Source organism: Notolepis coatsorum (assembly GCF_963971535.1).
Source record: "Notolepis coatsorum genome assembly, chromosome: 3".
NCBI classification, from domain to species: Eukaryota; Metazoa; Chordata; class Actinopteri; order Aulopiformes; family Paralepididae; genus Notolepis; species Notolepis coatsorum.
In genome coordinates, this window is record NC_140167.1 from 193,143,266 (window position 1) to 193,165,124 (window position 21,859).

At 42.9% G+C, this 21,859-nt stretch overlaps 1 protein-coding gene across 1 annotated transcript in view; it reads right to left on the minus strand.

Annotated features, from left to right (window-relative positions):
• The window catches only part of LOC311226111 (interleukin-1 receptor accessory protein-like 1-A), a gene marked incomplete at both ends in the record, with an annotated part of 90,256 nt that extends 73,224 nt beyond the window's left edge, over positions 1-17,032 (minus strand). The window contains one exon of the mRNA XM_084311486.1: positions 17,023-17,032. Coding sequence (XP_084167612.1) covers positions 17,023-17,032 — 10 coding nt within the window. The remainder of the gene's footprint in view (positions 1-17,022) is intronic.
• Positions 17,033-21,859: the final 4,827 nt, after the last annotated feature.

The window sequence follows — 21,859 nt, forward strand, 5'->3', positions numbered from 1 at the left end:
GTCCTAGCAGTGGGAGAAAACTGACCTTGCTAGCTGAAAGGGCAGTCCTAGCAGTGGGAAAAACTGACCTTGCTAGCTGAAAGGGCAGTCCTAGCAGTGGGAAAACTGACCTTGCTAGCTGAAAGGGCAGTCCTAGCAGTGGGAGAAAACTGACCTTGCTAGCTGAAAGGGCAGTCCTAGCAGTGGGAAAAAACTGACCTTGCTAGCTGAAAGGGCAGTCCTAATAGTGGGAAAAAACTGACCTTGCTAGCTGAAAGGGCAGTCCTAGCAGTGGGAGAAAACTGACCTTGCTAGCTGAAAGGGCAGTCCTAGCAGTGGGAAAAACTGACCTTGCTAGCTGAAAGGGCAGTCCTAGCAGTGGGAAAACTGACCTTGCTAGCTGAAAGGGCAGTCCTAGCAGTGGGAAAAAACTGACCTTGCTAGCTGAAAGGGCAGTCCTAGCAGTGGGAGAAAAACTGACCTTGCTAGCTGAAAGGGCAGTCCTAGCAGTGGGAAAAAACTGACCTTGCTAGCTGAAAGGGCAGTCCTAGCAGTGGGAAAAACTGACCTTGCTAGCTGAAAGGGCAGTCCTAGCAGTGGGAAAAAACTGACCTTGCTAGCTGAAAGGGCAGTCCTAGCAGTGGGAAAAACTGACCTTGCTAGCTGAAAGGGCAGTCCTAGCAGTGGGAAAAAACTGACCTTGCTAGCTGAAAGGGCAGTCCTAGCAGTGGGAAAACTGACCTTGCTAGCTGAAGGAGCAGTCCTAGCAGTGGGAAGGCTACACAAAAAGTGGAGGCCATGCAGAGGGACCGGGTTAGCTGCCTGGGCATGGCTAGCTACAGGGCCTATGCTAGCTGCAAGGGCTGCATTAACATAGAGGCTGTGCTAACAGCCGGGGCTAAGCTAGCAGACTGGGGCCATGCAGAGGGACTGGGTTAGCTGCCTGGGCATGGCTAGCTACAGGGCCTATGCCAGCAGCAAGGGCTGCATTAACATAGAGGCTGTGCTAGCAGCCGGGGCCAAGCTAGCAGACTGGGGCCATGCTGAGGGACTGGGTTAGCTGCCTGGGCATGGCTAGCTACAGGGCCTATGCCAGCAGCAAGGGCTGCATTAACATAGAGGCTGTGCTAGCAGCCGGGGCAAAGCTAGCAGACTGGGGCCATGCTGGTAGTAGAGGCCTAACAAGCTGCAGGGGAGCTAACGAGGCTAACAGGGAAGCAACAGGGGAGTCAACAGGCTAACAGGGGAGCAACCAGGGGAACTAACAGGGGAACTAGAGGGAACAAAAAAAAAAGGCAAACTCAACATACACCGTCTGTGCTGGCTGGGGTCGTCGATCGGTCGGGTCGTACTGTTATGGTTTGTAACCGACCCCAATCGCACAACACAAGACAGGTATGAGAGTAAGCCAAGAACTGGGCATTTATTGAAACACACAGAAAACGGCACTGTCCCTTTAAGGGAGAACACAAAATACTGGAAAACAAGAAATGGGAAAAGGCACAGTGCCTTTAAGAGGCGAGCTGGCTAAGGGGAAGGCTAAGGGAAACAGGACAGGGCAAGGGACAAGGGCAGGAACTGGGAGGACTAGGAGGACTAGGAGGACTGGACAGGGAGGACTAGGATGACTAGGAGGACTGGACAGGGAGGACTAGGAGGACTAGAGAGGACTGGACAGGGAGGACTAGGATGAATAGGAGGACTGGACAGGGAGGACTAGGAGGACTAGAGAGGGGAAAACAGGGACAGAGGCCCGCGGAGGCGGGCTGGGGACAGGGAGGACTAGGAGGACAAGAGTGGGGAAAACAGACAAAGACTGGGATACAAGCATTAGAAGAATGTTGCTGCTCTGCAGCTTCTCCCGGGATGGTTCGTCTGGGGAAGCAGACGGTGACGTCAGAGCCGCTCTGCAGATTCCTCTCGGCAGCTCTCCGAGGTGGTAAACGGGACCGAGAGGGAGAGAGGGAGCGGGTTAGCTCAGAGTACAGTTGGGAACAGAGCAGGTGACAGGAGAAGTGACTTGTCCCAAAACAGAGTAATCCAAGTGACTGAATCTTCGGTGTAAATACACACTGAGTAACGTCCCAAACACAAATCCACGTGATAGAATCTTCGGTGCAAATAAACACTGTGAGCGAAGTCCCAATAATAATCCAAGTGACAGTATCTTCGGTGTGAATACACACAGTCAGCGAAGTCCAAACAATAATCCAAGTGATAATATCTTCGGTGTGAATACACACAGTGAGCGATGTTAAAGCAAATATTATCCCAATGAACAATCCAAAAAGCTGACACTGGGTGAGTGACAGTCTGACAAAAAGCAGGATATCTTCAGTGTCTTAAACACACGAAAAACGAATAGGGTCAAAGACAGTCTTGCAAAACTCACCCAGGCGCTGTGCGTAAAGAGAGCAGGATCAACAGGGCGAGCGCGTCGCCACGGGGAACGGGTTGTCCAAGCGGAGGTCTGAGTGGTGCGCGACTGCTTGGAGTACGCGCCGGTACGGAGGACGCATCTGGAGTGCGTCTGAATGCGCGTCTGGAGTGAAGAGCGCGTCTGCGCGGAAGAGCGCGCCAGGCTCGGAGGTCTGGATGGTGCGCGTCTGCTTTGAGTACGCGCCGGTACGGAGAGCGCATCTGCTGCGCGGAGGTCTGGAGTGGAACACCGGAATACCTCCCGTAGAGGTTTAGAGAGCGCAGTGCGGTGTCTCCTTCCAGGCAAACAACGACAGGTGGCGAAGGCTTGAGTGCATCTGGCGCGGAGGTCTGGATGCGCGTCTGGACGTCTGCTGCGCGGAGGTCTGAAGTGGAACACTGGAATACCTCCCGTGGAAGTTTAGAGAGCGCAGTCCAGTGTCTCCTTCCAGGCAAACGGCGACAGGAGGCGAAGGCTAGAGCGCATCTCACGCCGGAGATGAAAACAGCATAACAGACAGAGAACCTCCCGAAGGAGTCTTGGTGATAGAGATATGATACGGAACGACCCGACAGGAACTGAGGGGAGAGCGGGGTACTTAAAGCCCACAGGGGAACTAATTAGAATCCACGTCAGGTGCGTGAAGGTAATTGATACTTGAAACTAGAAGTGTGTGTTCGGCACCAGACCAATCAAACACATAATGACAGGTAGTCCAAGGGTGTGGCTGCTGAAGAGCAAACGAACGCGAGGGTGGGGGCAAGTGAGGTGAGGAGAATGCAATTGATTAACAGAAAACTAAAGGAACAGAGCGAGTAGGCTTAAAGGAACAGAGCGAGTAGGTGAGCAATGGACAAAACCTTACAAATACGACACTAAGCTGTAGCAGTGTGTACAGGGTGTCACCACTACGTGTGTAATGTTAGCTGGTATAGATCTGCCTGTTTAGGCAATACGCTCCATGTCACCTGTGAGTAACAGTGAGTTACTGTGTTTGACTCAGATTCGACTGCACAACGCACGCCCGGGTTGTACAGTATGTCCACATTTTGTCCCTCGCTTCTCGTCTGTCCAACCTCGTGTCCTGATTCCGCTCATATGCTCAGGGTGCGAGAGCCGTGCTGTGGCCTCCGCGGAGGAAGCGGAAGATGCCCTCCGGCAATATCCAAACACTCCACCACTCTGACATTTGTGAATGAACTGTAAAGCACCTCCGTAAATGATGTCAGGCACCTGAAGCGGAGAGGATGCACTGCAGCTCCAGTGATAGAGAGCAAGTCTAGCTAATTAACTGAGAACACACGCGTACATCTCTTGAAGCTACAATCAATCTCCTTGGCTTGTGTGTCACGCCTGCTACTGTATGTCCAAAGGTATTGATATTGTTTGACATTGAATGAATTCAAAAGATGATCAAATGAAAAACAGTTACATACTGAAGTATGTAAGAGTATTGATTTTTTAGGGTGAATTGAATATGATTCCAAGAAGGCGGGGCATTAAAACAAAAGGCTGACTATATGATGCTAGATGCCATTATAATCAATATTTCTGGTTCTTCCTGCAATGCAACTTCCGGAAGCAATATACAATACAGTGTCATCAGCATACAGATGGGCTTGACAACCATTCAGTGAAGACACAATATCATACATATAAATGGTGAAGAAGGCCGGATTTGAGGAACACCATTTGTTACGCAAAACTCAGACTTGGCACCTAAAATCCATACACTCGACGCCTCTCAAACTAGTAATTCTGAAACCAATCACACATATAAGAGTAGAGGATAACTGTATCAAATGCTTACCTACGGGAGACTGCAATTAAAAACTGGCCCCTGTAAATGTCCTAACACAACCCCCTCCAATGTACAGTAAATTACCAAGTATGGTCTTGTCAATATTCCAATGTACAGTTTTGTTTGTACAGTTGTACAGTGTACAGTGTCCCCCACCCACCCCTCCTACCCAACCCCCCCCCCCCCCCCCACCCACCCAACCACCTCCAATGTACAGTCCCCCCCCCCCCCCCCGCCCCCACCTACCCAATCCAATGTACAGTTTCTACGTCAAATGTATATACTTTTTTTTCTGGACTCTCTTTGTATCACAAACAGTACTGTATTTACAAATCTGGTATGTCATAAATATATAGATGTAGCAGTACTGTCTATCTGTATGTCATGTATGTCATATATGTTACGATGAATTGAAAATGGGGGACCCTGATGTAAACAAGACGAAAGTCTTTCTCTGATCTGCATCCCCTTAACAATTGTATGTATTGAGCTGTACTGTACTGTACCCATTCTGCAATCTGTTAATAAAGTTTTCAATCAATCAATCAATACAGTATGACAGATCCACAAAAAGGGCAGTTTCTTTTTATCTAATGCAGATACTATATTATTTGTAACTAATGTAATAGATTAAATAGTGCTGTGATTAGCTCTAAAACCAGATTGATGCCGATTTAAAACCAAGTGAATTGAATGAAAAGACTTGAATTGGTTGTTTACCAAAGATGCCAGGATTCTTGCTAAGCAGGGTCGTTTGGGAATTGGGCATCAAGTACATCATTAGGAGAGAAGGGATGAAAGGTGAAGTGAGAAGCATGGTTCATAGTACAGTACATACACAATCATCATCAACGATAAGGGAATTAGAGTACCAGTATGTTTTAATTTGACTTGATTACAGTACCAGTATGTTTTAATGTGACTTGACAAGAGTACCAGTATGTTTTAATGTGATGGCCTTTTACCGCCTACGAGCGCTAAGCTAGGGCTGACTTTGTGTAATTAGTAGTTCTGCTTCTCTCAGTAAATATTGATATAAGTGATTAATGCAGATTAATTAATAACAAAGCATGTCATTAATTAGATACACATTTTAATCGCCTGACAACCCTAGTGTTAATGTGACACGATACGAGTACCGACGTGTTTTAATGTGACTGAGTCCCAGGGTGAGATTAATATACTCAGCTGGGCCCCGTTCCCCGTACCTGGATAACTGAGTTAGCCGGATAACTTTCGGTGAAGTCTGACTTAAGCCGGACTTTCCGGTTCCCCGTACCTGGATTGTCCAAATCACCATGACAACAGATCCAAAAGTTTGAGCCTGGTCGAAAGCAGGGTTTAAGTTCAAGTTAGCCGGATGAAGCACAGCCACGCCCCCGCAAAGAAGTGACAGCCCGTTTCCTGAAATTATTCCCACAGTCTACGATCTGCATTATACCATTCTGAATTACGTTTTTGTGCTCCATTCTTCCAGAGGGGGCTTTTGAAATGTAAAATAGACCCAAAATGCTGATACTAAATTCACTTTGTCCTAAATAATGCACGTTATATATACCGTGGCGCTCGCTCGGTGCGATGTACACATTATGTGGTTATTTTAATTGTAACTGGGATTAAGATGTCTGATGAGATGCGCTGTTTGACGGATTTGAGAAATTGAATGAGCCGTTGACGTCACATTAATGAATGAGGATAAAGAGATAAAACTTCATTCAAAATACAGAATATTCTAAACACGGGTCTCTCGTTCATTAATGTATAAACAATGAATTTATCCCATCTGGCACGGTGGCGCAGCTCAATCCTGCCAACCCAGCGACCGGTGTTCGAAACCCCGTGTTTCCAATATAATTTTTTGGAATATAATATTAATGATTATACGCCAAAGTAGCCTAGTTGTAAGTTAAAATATTATAAATCTACATGCATTGAGGATGTCATTCTTTATATAGCTCTCAACGTGCACCAAATTGAATTATTCCTACATCGCAAAAAGAAGGGGAAGACTAGGTTTCGAACCCCGGTCGTCTGCGTGAAAGTCAAAAGAAGAACCCGTTAGACCACAGTGGAGATAAGTAAAAGATTGACCATACATCAATCAATGGGAAGAGAGCCGTATCGTTATCCTGTATAACAGTTTAACTAATTATTTTCGCTAGCAAGATCTCATTTGATTATTCAATCCAGCAGGCAAGTTTAAAGAAATATAATCTGATTGATTGAGGTAATGAGGGACTTAAAATTAGCCTATAGATAACGCATTTAACTTGTCGGCGAGGCGATTGAGCCGTACTGCAATATGTTAATAAAGTTTTAAATCAATTAATCAATCAATGCCGCTAAAGAATCAGGATCTCTGCTATCGATACGTGCTGGCTTTTCAAATGAAGCGGCCGCGCACACTTATCCTGGGTCTCAAGTCTGGCTTGAGTTAACGAGACTGAATCCACCTTCGAGGAACAGGAAAATCCCGGCTTCAAACATCGGGTTAACTGAATCTGGATAATGACATCTTGATCGACTTAGTTGAACCAGGTACGGGGAACGGGGCCCTGGGGTCCCATACTGATCTAGGCACCCCTGGCTTATAGATGGTCGCATCTTGATACAGTGAAAGGCCAAAGTATCTCTATTGGATTCACAAAAGCGAAATATCCGTCCTCGTCTATATTCATGCGGCTTGTTATGAGGTTGTGGGAAGGAAAACCAAATGTGGCGAAAACGTGGAGGGTACGAAACTCAACAAATACTCTGTTCCTGCCCCTCTGGCACAGTGCTGTGTTGTGCTCCTAATGAGCTGCTCTCCCTCTGTCCCCATGCTAGCTAAGGTTAACCTGTGGCCAACAATCAGTCTCCCACTAATTACCCACCATTTGTTTATAGGATTGTGTGTGTGTGTGTGTGTGTGTGTGTGTGTGTGTGTGTGTGTGTGTGTGTGTGTGTGTGTGTGTGTGTGTGTGTGTGTGTGTGTGTGTGTGTGTGTGTGTGTGTGTGTGTGTGTGTGTGTGTGTGTGTGTGTGTGTGTGTGTGTGTGTGTGTGTGTGTGTGTGTGTGTGTGTGTGTGTGTGTGTGTGTGACTGTGTGTGCGCGTGCACATGGCCGCCAAGTTATAGTTGAAAGTGGGGGTACAATCTTTTTTTTCTTTTTTTGTTATTTTATTATTAATTTTTTTTTTTTTGTGACATGCAAGGGGTGGTATGGACGACCCCCTCCACGGCAGATTTTTTTTTCATTTAATGAATCTGTACGTGCAATTTCCTGCAATATAGAGCCTTCAATCTTGACCAATAAAGCTGCTCTTTTCACTATAAAACTCAGTTTATATTGCAGTATGATAGCCAATTACTATAATAATAATAATATATTAATATATATATATATTTATATACTGTATATATACTGTATATTTTTTTTTGCTCTTTTATTTTTATTAAATCAATCTCCTTTCAAATAGGCCAAGTTTTTAATAAGAAAGAGATAAAAAATACCAACAAGGAACAATAACAGGGTCTGCTGTAAATATAGCCTATTTTGTGTCTTAATTTGTTATGTTATCCTACACTTTAAGCTGTCTGATATTTCCATTACCTGTAACTCTTGGGTCTCTTTCTCTCCTTCTCTGCCTCCTCCCTGAGTCTGCACAGAACTTCTGTATGAACCGTAATTCATTATAGTTCATTGTAAAATAGCAACAGTAGTGTAATTATGGTCAAAACCCTATAAATAGCATTTGGAATAATAGATCTTTCTCTCAGAATGAATGCAGCATGGTTTATATAGCGTTATCGGAATATACGGGGTGTAGGCTACTGACTGACTGCGCTCCGCGTATCTCAACTCGTTATTATTTTGCGCACAGACCGCAGAAACACGGGAACGTTTTGATTATATTTAAAAGGCTTTACGTTAAACGAAACAAGTGGAGTTTCGAAGCTGTAAGCAGAGTCATATGAACACCCACGATATAGTGTTCTTCCCCCTTTTTACTGCATAAGAAAGAATAGAAAACGCATTGCAATGACACCAGATAGTGGACAGACTATGTATATGATGGGATTCAAGTTCGCGTTTTTGTTGATCATAGGCATGCTGTCAGAGTATGATATCTTAATCAAACATTCTAGAACATTTGTCGTCACAGATCATGTCCTAATAGAACATAGGCTATGGCATGGTCCATCGTGATATTGTGTGGACTGTTATTATTACTGTACCGGTACCACCCATTGTGACAACAGCCTTGTGAGTCCCGCACACAAACATGATGGAATTCAAGTTCATGTATTGAAAGGCAGGCTACATCATACATGCAGTGAGATTCATTGTTCTTGTATATGCTCTCGTATTATTGTTTATATAGGCTACCCAATACTGACATCAAAATAGATTGTAGTATGCCTCTAGAAATCATATGCAGCAGGTAGAAAATTGACGGGAGATCCATCGCGATTTGGAATAAAATTGAGGAGAACTTTAATCCCTGGGTATTAATCAAACAACATGGGAAAAGGCAGTCATATTCCAGCGCGGTCTTTATTAGTGTTTGCGCTGCCCAGGCAGCAATGGTTAATAGATATCATATCCGACATCACCGTAAGTGTACACGTCTGTCAGCCTGTCTAACGAGTTGAGTTCTAACAAAGAACATATTACATGATGGTATGCTGATAGAGTAAACTATTATATGAATATGATCAGGGCCGCCTCAGGGGGTGTGCGAGCAGTGCGGTCGCACAGGGCCTCGCGGGAAGGGGGGCCTCGCAAAATAAATAAAAAAAAAAAAAAAAAAAAAAAAAAAAAAAATCTTTTTATTTTTTATTTTTTTAATTTTTTTTTTGCGAGGCCCCCCTTCCCGCGAGGCCCTTTTTCATCACAGACCTAAAATCTAGTTTTGCTTATATGCTTATATATTTCACATTAGACACGTTTGTAGAATGTGTCTGACTTGTTCCTGGGTCTGCAGTGACTCACTATTGGAGCTCAGCCTCTGGGGCTCTGCAGCAGACATACTATTGGTTTCAACGAAGGGAGTGGTTAAACTTACATCATGTGTAGTACGCGGCCGCCGGCGTGAGTCAGCTGCGTTTGACTATTTCGCGCGTGCAGCTTTTGACTATTATGCTTAGTTATGCCAGCCAAGACGAAGAAAGAGGTCGGTCATTATCAGTCGGTCGGTCACCAAGGAACGTTGACGAAAGGCCTCTCGCTGGCGGGACAAATGGCCGGAGCATTGTCATGGTATAGCCATGATGATGTCGGCTAGTAGCTAGCTTAGCTAAAGGCAACTAGCGTTAGCTAACCTAGAGACAGCGCATACAGCCAAGATGAAGAGGATGGTCGTTTGGCAGATGAACTTCGTCAACTCCACGCGGTTGTCTCCATCCTCTTGGACGTTTGGTGAGTTTTTAACCTATTCTATTAACTCAATTCTATTCCCGCCGTGGACATCACTCTCTCTCTCTCTCTCGCTCTCTCTCTCGCTAAACTGGCCGACTAGCTGTTGTAGTACTACTAGTAGCTAACGGTGTGTGGCATGGTGTCAGCACCTGTATGAATGTAGCCGCATAGCTTGCTTCTGCGTTAGCTAATGGTTAGCGATAGCCTGGTTAGCTAACTGTTAGCCAGTTAGCTGTTTAGCTACGAGTCGACGTCAGCTGCCGGCTGTGCTCGGCTGGGAACGTTCGTTTGATGCTATCAGTTAGCCTTGAGTTAGCTGTTAGCTTGTGCTACGACCATTGACATTAGCCGTGAGAATAGCAGGGGGTTATTTTTGTCCCGCCAGCGAGAGGCCTTTCGTCAACGTGGAGACCTGTGTTGCGGCCTTTCGCCCTGCGTTCCTTGGTGCAGGTAAGATTAATGAAAATGTCATGACATTACCCCACTCTTCCTTCCTTCCCCTCCCGAATGTTTTGTTAATAACGATGTTTTTTTCCAGGCAAAACATATGCTACTTCACAACATTTGGAGATACGACATGTGCTGTGTGTGAATGTCTTGGTCGTTTGTGTAGCTTGGGTAGCGTTGGGCCGTTGGCCAAAGCTGTGTGTGGCCTGGTGTCACAGTACCTGGCTAGCCTATTTAGCTGATGTCGGCCATTGGCTCCTTGCTGCTTTGGTTTCTCTGGTATAGACCCTCTTCTCTTTGGATTTAAGTGTTGATCTTTGTCCTTTTGGATCTCTCATACATGCTCTCTCTCTAACACACATGACAAACACACATGCTCTCTCTCTCTCTTTCTAACACACACAGTCTGCCTATGGCGGCCTTTCTCGATGGCTAGGCTGTGCTTGCTGAGTCTGTACATAGTCAAGGATCTTCAGTCACAGTGCTCAGGTATTCTGCCACTGTGTACTCTCTGTTTAGGGCCAAATAGCATTTCAATTTCTTTCCAATGTGTCTCTCTCTCTCTCTCTCTCTCTCTCTTTGGATTTAAGTGTTGATCTTTGTCCTTTTGGATCTCTCATACATGATCTCTCTCTAACACACACACACACATGACAAACACACATGCTCTCTCTCTCTCTCTCTCTCTCTCTCTCTCTCTCTCTCTCTCTCTCTCTCTTTCTAACACACACAGTCTGCCTATGGCGGCCTTTCTCGATGGCTAGGCTGTGCTCGCTGAGTCTGTACATAGTCAAGGATCTTCAGTCACAGTGCTCAGGTATTATGCCACTGTGTACTCTCTGTTTAGGGCCAAATAGCATTTCAATTTCTTTCCAATGTGTCTCTCTCTCTCTCTCTCTCTCTCTCTCTCTTTGGATTTAAGTGTTGATCTTTGTCCTTTTGGATCTCTCATACATGCTCTCTCTCTAACACACACACACACATGACAAACACACATGCTCTCTCTCTCTCTCTCTCTCTCTCTCTCTCTCTCTCTCTCTCTCTATCTCTCTCTTTCTAACACACACAGTCTGCCTATTGCGGCCTTTCTCGATGGCTAGGCTGTGCTCGCTGAGGGGGGGGGGGGGGGGCTCGCGTTAAAATCTCGCACAGGGCCTCGCATTTCTCCCAGGCGGCCCTGAATATGATATGATATAAGGTATACACTGGTCCGTCACATACACTGGTATGCGCAAGTTACTGTTGCATAATGTAGGCTATGGCTGCTATTATATGTAATCCATATAGGCTACCTAATAGTATATGATTTTTAGAGGCATCTATTTTGTTGTCGGTAATACCGACAACAAAATAGATGCCTCTAAAAATCATATAGCCAATCGAACACAACTAATAAAGGCATTCATATTACAGCACGGTTATAATGACACACAACCAACGCCAAACAGTGGTCAACGAACGGTCTTTATTAGTATTTTGAGCTGTCCAGGCAGAATTGCAGCAATGGTCTTAGGGAGCCGTTGATATCTGACATCACCGTTTACAAGTCCGCCTTTTATTTATCCCATAATACGCGATAGTGTCTTCTTGGTTCGACAGCAGTGAACAATCTCTGTGAAGTTTCTCAGAGTTCCGCTCGGGTCAGTCCATTATTTCACATCCCATGGGGGGTGTTTCCTCACTTTCATGACCATATATGGATAATCATGCACGAGCATTGACGGTAGAACAAAGTGGTATTCATCAACACAGAGGAGCATAGGACCTGTGTACGCACGGTTGATGAATCCCGATTTTCCTGTGCGTACACTGATTCTACATTCTGTGCTTACGTGTGGAAATAGAACATATTCTACGCACACGTTGATGAATGAGGGCCCTGGCCTTTATTAGAGAGGCTTATATAAGAGGCAGGCCTTAATTTCTAAAAATGACACTCATGGACATAATCCCTTCATTTTCAGACTTTTATTACATTATTATTATTATTAAAAAAAAAAAAAAAAAAAAAAAAAATCTTTTTTGGCCATTTTTTTATTGATGAAAACGCATAATATGGTTTTTACCTATACATTCGGATCAGCAGTTCAGCACCTGCACTGTTGGTGGGTGAGCCTAGTAAAGGATGTCGCATTGCGTTCATCTTCAATGAATGGACCAATGCAAAGCCCCCCCTCTCTCTATATATATCTCACACACACACACACACACACACACACACACACACACACACACACACACACACACACACACACACACACACACACACACACACACACACACACACACACACACACACACACACACACACACACACACACACACTTCAGAAACAAACATAGTATCAATGAGAGCATCAATAATACACCTGAGTGATGTCTTGTAAAAAAAATTTTTTTTTTTTTTTTTTGGGGGGGCCCCCTCAGTGCTGGGCCCTTGGAATCATCCTAAGCTACCCCCCCCCCCCCCCCCCCAGCTACGCCCCTGTGTTAGCGCGTGTCGTTAACAATGTGTGGAGACAAGACAGAGAGAGGGGAGCGAGAGAGAGGAGAGAGAAGAGAGAGAGATAGAGAGGGAGGAAAAGAGAGATAGAAGGAGGGAGCGAACGTGGGGTAGTGATAAAGTAATAGGTATTTTGCTGTGTGCCAGTCTGTGAGTGATACAGAGCCTCACAGGGACAACTATGCTTGTAATTAATACTCTTAATTACCAGAGCATGAATGTGTGTGTATGTGTGCAGACACACACACACCCTTGTTCCCTATATGAATGTGTGGGTGTCTGCCTAATTATCTATGTTAATTACCAGTAGGCTAGGCTTCACATGTGTGTGTATGTGCCAGAGCGTATGTGTGAGTGTGTAAAAGAAAGAGAGAGAGAGAGAGAGAGAGGGAGTGAGAGTGAGAGAGAGGGGAAGAGATAGAAAGATAGTTAGAGAGAGTGAGAGAGAGTTAGAGAGAGAGAGTGAGAGAGCATGAGAGAGAGAGGGAAAGAGAGAGAGAGAAAGAGAGAGTAAGAGAGCATGAAAGAGAGAGAGGGAGATAGATAGAGAGAAAGAGAGAGAAGAGAGAGAGAGAGAGAGAGAGAGAGAGAGAGAGAGAGAGAGAGAGAGAGAGAGAGGAATCCTGTGTAATTATCACCCTCAATAATCATAGCAGACTCCCTTCTGTCGACAACCTCACCCACACACATGCACGCCGTGTACTGTACCGTACAATCTGATTATGACACAGTCTACCATCTGCCTGATCAACAACCATCAATAACAACAACAAAAATAACAACAACCAGCATATGTACCAAATAACTGCTTCAGGAGCAGAGGGGCATTTACAAATGGTTCAAATTAAGTCGTTGTCCGATTTCCAAGAAAGAGCAAACGCTTGTTGTTCTATTCGGTGCATCTGTTTGGGTTGGTAATCCAGTTAAGCGTCTAGATATTGCATTTATATATTGATCGGCGGGATACTTTGACCCATAGACATCTGTTCCCCTGTATTGACAAAACAAGTGATTTTCCATTGAGTGGTTCAGGTGCTCCCTCCCCTCTCTGCACGATATGAATCTGCTAATCAGGAAGGACAGCGCGCTTCATTCACTTTACCGTCCTCTTCTCACCTCACACACGTCCGATAGGCTGGTGAAGTGTGAATGAAGAAGACACACGACCAAAGGGAGATTCCGGAGAGCATCAGATAACACACACACAGTGGTAGAAAATAAGATTGTACTTAAGTACAATTCCGAGCTACTTGTGCTTTACGTGAGTATTTTCATTTTAGGGAACTAAACTTTATACTTTTTACTCCACTACATTTATCTGAACCCATCAGTTACCCATTACTTTGAAGATTTTCTTTTTGCATAGAAAACATGGAAACAATGTATGAATATTATATGCTTTCACATTTGACGCCTGTCAAAGAGGACATAATCAGAGCAGCATAACTGGACCACATACCACTTTAACATAACATTTAATCGGAGCAGTAGAACTGGACCACGTACCACTTTAACGTAACCTTTAGAGGTCAATGGATCGAGGATGTAATGCTCCAAAGCACTGGAATACACAAACGTCATGTATAATGCATACTTTTACTTTAGACAATAGCAAATTACTTTTACTTAAGTATAATTTGAATGGAGGACGTTTACATTTACCAGAGTACTCATTTATATGGGTATTTCTACTTTTAACTTAAGTAAAGGAACTGTGTACTGTACTTCTTCCACCACTGTACACACACACACACACACACACACACACACACACACACACACACACACACACACACACACACACACACACACACACACACACACACACACACACACACACACACACACACACACACACACACACACACACACACACATACACACATACAAACACACAAGACTCGTGCACACTCACGCACGCATCCTGACACCCCTGTGAGAGACACTGGAATTCCTTATTATCGCCTACAGATGGAGAACTGGAAAATATAACCTCTACCGCCAGCACCAAGCTTGGTGACGCGAGTTGACGGGAGGTGACGCAGCACTGCCTGATTCAACCAGTAGGGGGAGTCGAGTTACAGGGTGGAAAGAGGGAACTATCGTTTCTATGTGTGTGTGTGTGTGTGTGTGCACACTACAGACAGGGAGCGAAATTAACTTTTTGACTCACCGGCCAGTGGCGGGTAGATGGGAAGAATCTACCCGCCAAGCATATTTCTTACCTGCCAATTTAAAAAAAATATATATATATATATATTTTATATAATTTTTTTTTTAAATAAAATATATATTATATAATCATACTTGTAGTTGTATTATCTGCGAGACATCGCCACCACGCAATAAGTCAAAATGCTCGCTATCTGCAAACAGCTCCACTGTCTGTGTGTATACTTGAGTAGCCTCCAGCTCCAGCAAGGATTCTCCGGCCCTGCAGCTAGACCCTATATTCAGCTAGACCCTACATTCAGCATGCAAGGATTCTCCGGCGATGCAGCTGGACCCTATTGGTATAACGTTATGGTTGTTTTGTCAAATCACATTCAACATGCCCTCAGCTAGAATACGCATTCAATCAATGTTATAAGACATTGATATCAGGAGCTATCTGTAGCTACTGCTAGCCCGGTAGATAATGTTAAGACAATTTAGTTTACTGGGACAGATAGATCTAATGTGAGCTAGCTAACGTGAGCTAGCTAACGAGGGAACGGAGGTATTATGCACTCGAGTCGACTATTGCTGGAGCATTTGTTGATATCAGCAGCTATCAGTAGCTAGCCAGCTAGATACCGTTAGACAATGCCTCGTCATGTATTAAACTAAAAGTGAATAGTTGACTGGGTCATTGTTTAAACAGTAATGGTAGCTCATGGAGGTCCGATATAGACTAGAGCAGACTGCCCGCATATCGCAATGGTGGCGTTTCAGGAAGTAAACAAGCCAAATGAGAGCTTCCGATTGGTCATTTGCTTTCTTTCTCATGAAACCAGTCACGTCACTCTACTGTGATTGGACCGTTGACTTGAGTGCAATGTGGGACTTGTAGTTTTTTAACGATCTCGCGGCGGAGAAAAAAAAGACGAGAGAGGCTATAATCTGTACTCGCACAATCAAAATAAGAGTATCGTTATGAACTACACGTCTACACGCCACACGGCAGGCAGCCCTCTAAGTGTCAAGCGCCAAAGGTAAAAACTGAGCGCCCCTGACGGGCGGCGGGCTTTAGTTTCGGTCCCTGACTACAGACATGGACATATTATTTTGCAATGTAATGCTTTTCTGTTGATTATTTGACTGTCATTGGTACAGTAATGGTGTGGTATTTTCCGATTTTCGATTAACGTGCGTTTTTTATGGATAATCAGCTAAGATGTACAGTATTATTCTTTACGTTGAGACAACCAAACTTGCTGGCACCGAAGACCCGCCCCTACTCTGCCTCTGATTCGCAGACTGTGGCTCTAGTTCGGCTCTGGTTGGGGGAAATGTAACTGGACCGTCGATTATTGTGATCAGGCTGTCCTGTGGATTTCAGCTGTCGATGTACTGAATTTACTGGTAAGTTAACTTAGGTTTAACGTTAGTTTGTTTACTGCAGTTAAGTCAGAATGACAATCTACTAAGGTAACGTTACAGTAGCAACTGCTCAAATAAAGCTGTATCCACATTGCTGTCAAGTTAACGTTACGCTATCTGTATGTCTGTGAGGATTGGTTCGTTCCCCGCCACACGCTCCTTTAAGGTACTGTGTTGATCGGTTTCAAACCCTAACAATGTCGTGTGTGTCATATGATGAATTGAAAATGGGGGACCCTGATGGAAATAACACCCTTTCTGAAGGACAACTGAGTTTGGGTATCGACACTCCTTTCCCATCCTACCAAAGTGTGCACAGTTTTTTTTATGAAATTATCATAAAACTGTCCTCCACGATAATGAGACAGACTTTTTTTACCACTTAGCAGCATCCAACCTTGGGTTGCTCTCTTTGGCAGATGATGTTGCAGAACATTATTTTACTGCCCCAACACTGCAGACTCACAGACAGAGAGGAAATAAAAGCTTTACACCGTCTTGTACTTTAACCATAAACCCTTAAAACGATTGTACTTAGCCCCCCTACACATTTATATTACATACAGTAGTACTTGGTGTTCGGGTCCAATGTACCCAAAAAAGTTAATTTATATTTTTATGATAAACATGTCTTGATTAACACTTTGAGCGCCACTCGCGGCTAATCTTGGGTTTACGATTGTGACGTTGAAAGCCACGTCGCGGCTTTTCTCTGTTTTTTTTTTTCACGCGAGCCTACCGTTGGAGATCCAGGGGCCGCCGGCGATCAGATGTGGAAAAAAGCGCCCCCTATCGTCTCCCAGATGGTAAATCACCCTTTTGGAATGGACTCAATGAAAATGGATGGGGAAAAAAAATATTCCAGTCCACATTATCCAGTCCACGGAGTTACCAGAGTTCATTCTGGAGCCTCTGAGCCGCGGCGAGCATGGGTTATACTGTACACACGTTGGATCAATATACTTATCGATTTCTTCAAATGGTGATCAGGAATTGGAATATAACATTTTGATACCATTTGATGTCAGGTAAGGAATCTATGTTATCAGTGTTAGGATAATCAGACTCGTTTTCATGGAAATATAAGCGTTTCCACTATATGTGATATGGCTGTGAAAATGCTATAAAAAGGAAATGAAGCGATAAAAACACAATCTGCTTTGCCAATGTTGACTGGAAAATGATTCTTTGATAAGCGATGGGCAGATTAGACACATAGCATAATTTAAAACATAGATTAGGCGATATTAACGTTACATGGGCCGTGGACCGTGGCATCAACGGGGTAAAAAGGAAAACACGGCCTGGCACTGAAAGTGTTAAAATGGATTCTTGTTTTTCTCACATTTTACCACAAAAAAACAAAGATTGTAGCTTTAATTGATAGATATTAAATATTAACAATATATGCTGTCTATATTGCTTGCGGTTGAGATACAGTTAACATGTAATTTACATTGTTGTGGTTCTATTATTTTAATCCCAATAATGTCATGGGTCCACCAGACCTGTGACCAATGTCCACCCAGTAACCACAATGCGAACAACCACACAAGGGTTAACACATTCCCCGCCAATGACGAGTTAACTCGTTATAGCCCGCCAATCGAATAATGCCAACAATGAGTAAACTTGTTGTTATGATCGTTATTTCTTTTATCCGCTATTGCCATTCATAATCCATCGAGGCACCTTGTGCATGCTGTACTGAATGTGTCTGAGATCGCAGACGGTCAATAACGCCACCTAACGCCTTGCGGCCGCTATTGCACTCCGTTTGAAACAATGTGGTTTCTTTTCTCTACCGAGCTGCGACGTGGGGGCGAGTTCTAAACACTCCGGCAAAACAAGCGCTTGTAGGGATGGCTTGGACAACTGACCCCACCGGATAACGTCGGAGACAGGATCGCTGTGGATATCTGGAATGGCGATCAGATAATTGGATTATTCTTTTTGCAGTACATCAGAGACCAGGTAAGGACTCTCTATTACCAATCTTGCGTTGATCCGATATTTTTTCCCCTGCGATCACTCTGTGTCTGTGTAGTATGTGTGTGTGTGTGTTGTGTCCCGTTGGTCACATCACAGCACGGATGGGCGCCCCGCTCCAAGCCCCCTTTCATGCGTGCATGATGAAAGATAATACCGATAATCTAGCATTGATTTCAGATTGATTGTTGATCCAAGCGAGGAATGGCAACGTGTTTACTGAATTCCAATAAAACGCAGTTTTCGCGTCTTTTCCTGGGATTACTCAGAATCACTCAAACTATACTCATATTCACCACGGTATAAAACGGAAATGTACGGATGAAAAAATTATCTGTTTTTTTGCATGTTGACTGGAAGAAACTCACTGACAATCGAAAATGTTATTAGATCCATAGCTATAGTTTTTAGCACTGCAAACACTGCATTCTCCCCATTGAATAGAACGCTGGCACTGACGGCCCACAGTGCCCCCCTGCTGACTGGCAATCAATGTGTCAATATGGGAAAACAATGTGTGAACTTTCTCAAACTTTGGAGAATGTAATGTTCTATATATGGATGTGTTTTATAAGTGTGTGTAATTGTGTCTATTACTAGGCTTGCTTAAATTGTGATGAAACAAAGGAGAATATGAATTATGATTTTTCTTTGCATCTTTGACCATGAATAACACCATGCTAAAAATTACCAGACATGAAGAACTGCCACTGATCTCGTTTAGTACCTTCTTGAGATCATGTGTAAAAAAAATCTAAGGAAATGAATAAAGGGAAGATTATTAAACAGAAGGTTTTGTAGATACAGTACTGAATTCCCCCATCCGGACCAATGCAATTTGAAATATTATTATAGAATAAAGAATAGCAGGCTTATAAATTACCTTATTATAGCCAATTCGCACATTTATGGATTGTGCCAAATCTTATATTTAAAATGCCCGAGTTCAATTTGGATTTAGTATCACCAGGCGTGCATAAGAACAGATAATGAAAATCGCTTTTTTTTTTCCAGGGTTCCACCATTTTGAAACTAATTTCAAATCTAATATTTGCTACATGCTAAAAATAGGGAAGATAAACTAACTGCGCTTCAATATATGCCAATAACGTTAACTTTTGTGGTTTATTATCCAGAGTAATAAGAGATAATAAATTCATACAGAAGTAATGGTAACATTTTATAATAACACTCAGTTATAAGACCTTTATAAGGTATTTGTAGATAATGAACTAATCATGAACAAACCATTTATATACATTAATAAATGATTATTAGGTCATTTATAAATATATTTGTATAACATTTACAAATTAGTTCTACATTATTTATAACTCATTATCAACATTGTTTGTACTTGATTTGTTCATCATTATATAATGTTGTTTAATGTGTAGTAACACATTTGTAGATGCTTTGAAAAATGGATATGAAAAAACGAATATACTGTACCTCCATTTATTTGTTCATGTTCAACAAATGATTTGTTAAGGCATTCATAAAACATCTATAAATCATTTGCTGATGCTATTGTGTGCCCTAATCTAAAGTGAAGCATATTCATCATTAACAAATGTCTAATAGTTTGTTTATTTGTGGACTTTTATGAATACACACAAAGCAATTACCAGACTTGTCTTTTAATGTTTAACAAATGATTTGTTAAGACATTCATAAAACATCTATAAATCATTTGCAGATGCTATTGTGTGCCCTAATCTGAAGTGAAGCCTATTCATCATTCATCACAGTTGTCTACAACATTTGTAACAGGTGATGAAAAAGTAAACAAATAATTAACAGTATTAGACATTTGTTAATGATGAATAGGCTTCACTTTAGATTAGGGCACACAATAGCATCTGCAAATGATTTATTGATGTTTTATGAATGTCTTAACAAATCATTTGTGGAACATGAACAAATAAATTGAGGTACAGTATAGTAGTTTTTTCATATCCATTTTCAAAGCATCTACAAATGTGTTACAAGACATTAAATAACATTAGTTAATGATGAACAAATCAAGTACAAACAATGTTGATAATGAGTTATAAATAATGTAGAACTAATTAGTAAATGTTATACAGATATAGTTATAAATGATTTAATAATAATTTACGAATGTATATAAATGTTTTGTTCATGATTAGTTCATTATCTACAAATACCTTATAAAGGTCTTATAACTGAGTGTTATTATAAAGTGTTACCGAAGTAATTAGCTTGAAACCCCATAGAGGCCTTTGGGAAGTGTCGTTCGGAAGAATTCCGTCAGAAAAACTACAATTCCCGACGTAAAATGTTTCCAAAATGGTCGACTTTCGCAAACTAAACAACAGCAAAGCGAAAACGAAAATCTATCTAATAACACTTTAACCTATTGGTAAACTAACCTATTGATGATAATATACATTATAACTGCTGTTGTGACATGGTTATGATGTTTATACTTGAATACGTTTGAAAAATAAAACGATACTTTTGTCAGACAGTCTAGACAGATTGATTTATGACGTGATGTCATTTGCGGTCTGCCGATGGACCGCACGGGTGGAAGAGGTTAAGTGGAATAGGAGGCTAATTGACAAAGGACAGATTTGCTAAAACCTATTGATACTTGGAAATCTGCGAGATGACGGTCCTGATCAGTTCATTGACTCATGATTAAAATCTGCCTTTTTTTTGCTACTCCTCATGAAATAAGATAAGATATTCCTTTATTGATCCCCTTGGGGAAATTCAGGCATCATAGCAGCATGGGGGAGGGGGGGCAGTAGGTACAGCTAGTAGGAGACATGAGGCCATAGAATTATAGTACAGTGGAGAAGTAAAACATTTAAATAGAATACAAATAAAAATAGGCAGTGTAAAAAATATAACAATATAATTAACTCTGGACATGCGCATATGGGCAAGTAGGCAGTGTAATGGTATGCATGCCCTCTCAGTTATATTTGCCTAAATCTACCTCTCGCAAGACAAATCTTAAGGACATCGACCTTGCTCTAGAGAGGATTATGGATTTATGGATTATGTAGACCTCTTGATTGCAGCATTCTATCAGGAGAACGGGTAAAGGTGTGTGCTCACTGAAAGGACAAAGCGTTCCGCCGTCTTCAGATGAACGTTGCCGCAGTCGTGCTGTGAGCGACGTATCCCTCCCAGCCCTGCCACGAAGCCGCGCGTCAACTCCAGCCTAGATAACATCTGGGTGATAACGTCGCTGTGTATTCTAAACTGCGGTCGTCGACTTGCCGCAGTGGCTTTGCCTGTCAACCTGGCTCCGCTGCATTGACTCCATCTGCACAAACCTAAAGCACTTATTGCCTGAAAAAGTTATGCTGTTTACTTTGTATCAAAGTAATTACATTACTCTTGCTTACCCTCGCCCCCTTGGAAAATGTAATGTACAACCTGTTTATCTTCTCTTGTTACTGTATAGCTGTCCAGACGTCAGCTGTGGTGGAAACAAAGTCTATCTCTCTGAGTGTGGCCTTCAAACTGAGCTTCCATCACTGCATAATTCTCTCTCAAGGTAGCCAGCTAACGTCTTTGTCTGTTGGCTGATTCACATTGTTCTCTGTGGGTATTTTCATCTATGATGATTCAAAATGACATCTCTTGGACGATTATACCCAGCGACAAGCTTTTCAGACCTTATCCACTCAAGGGTGGTGTTTGCCACGATCTTAAATGCAGTTTTGCTGGAGTAACATCCACCACTGCCACTGGGTAAT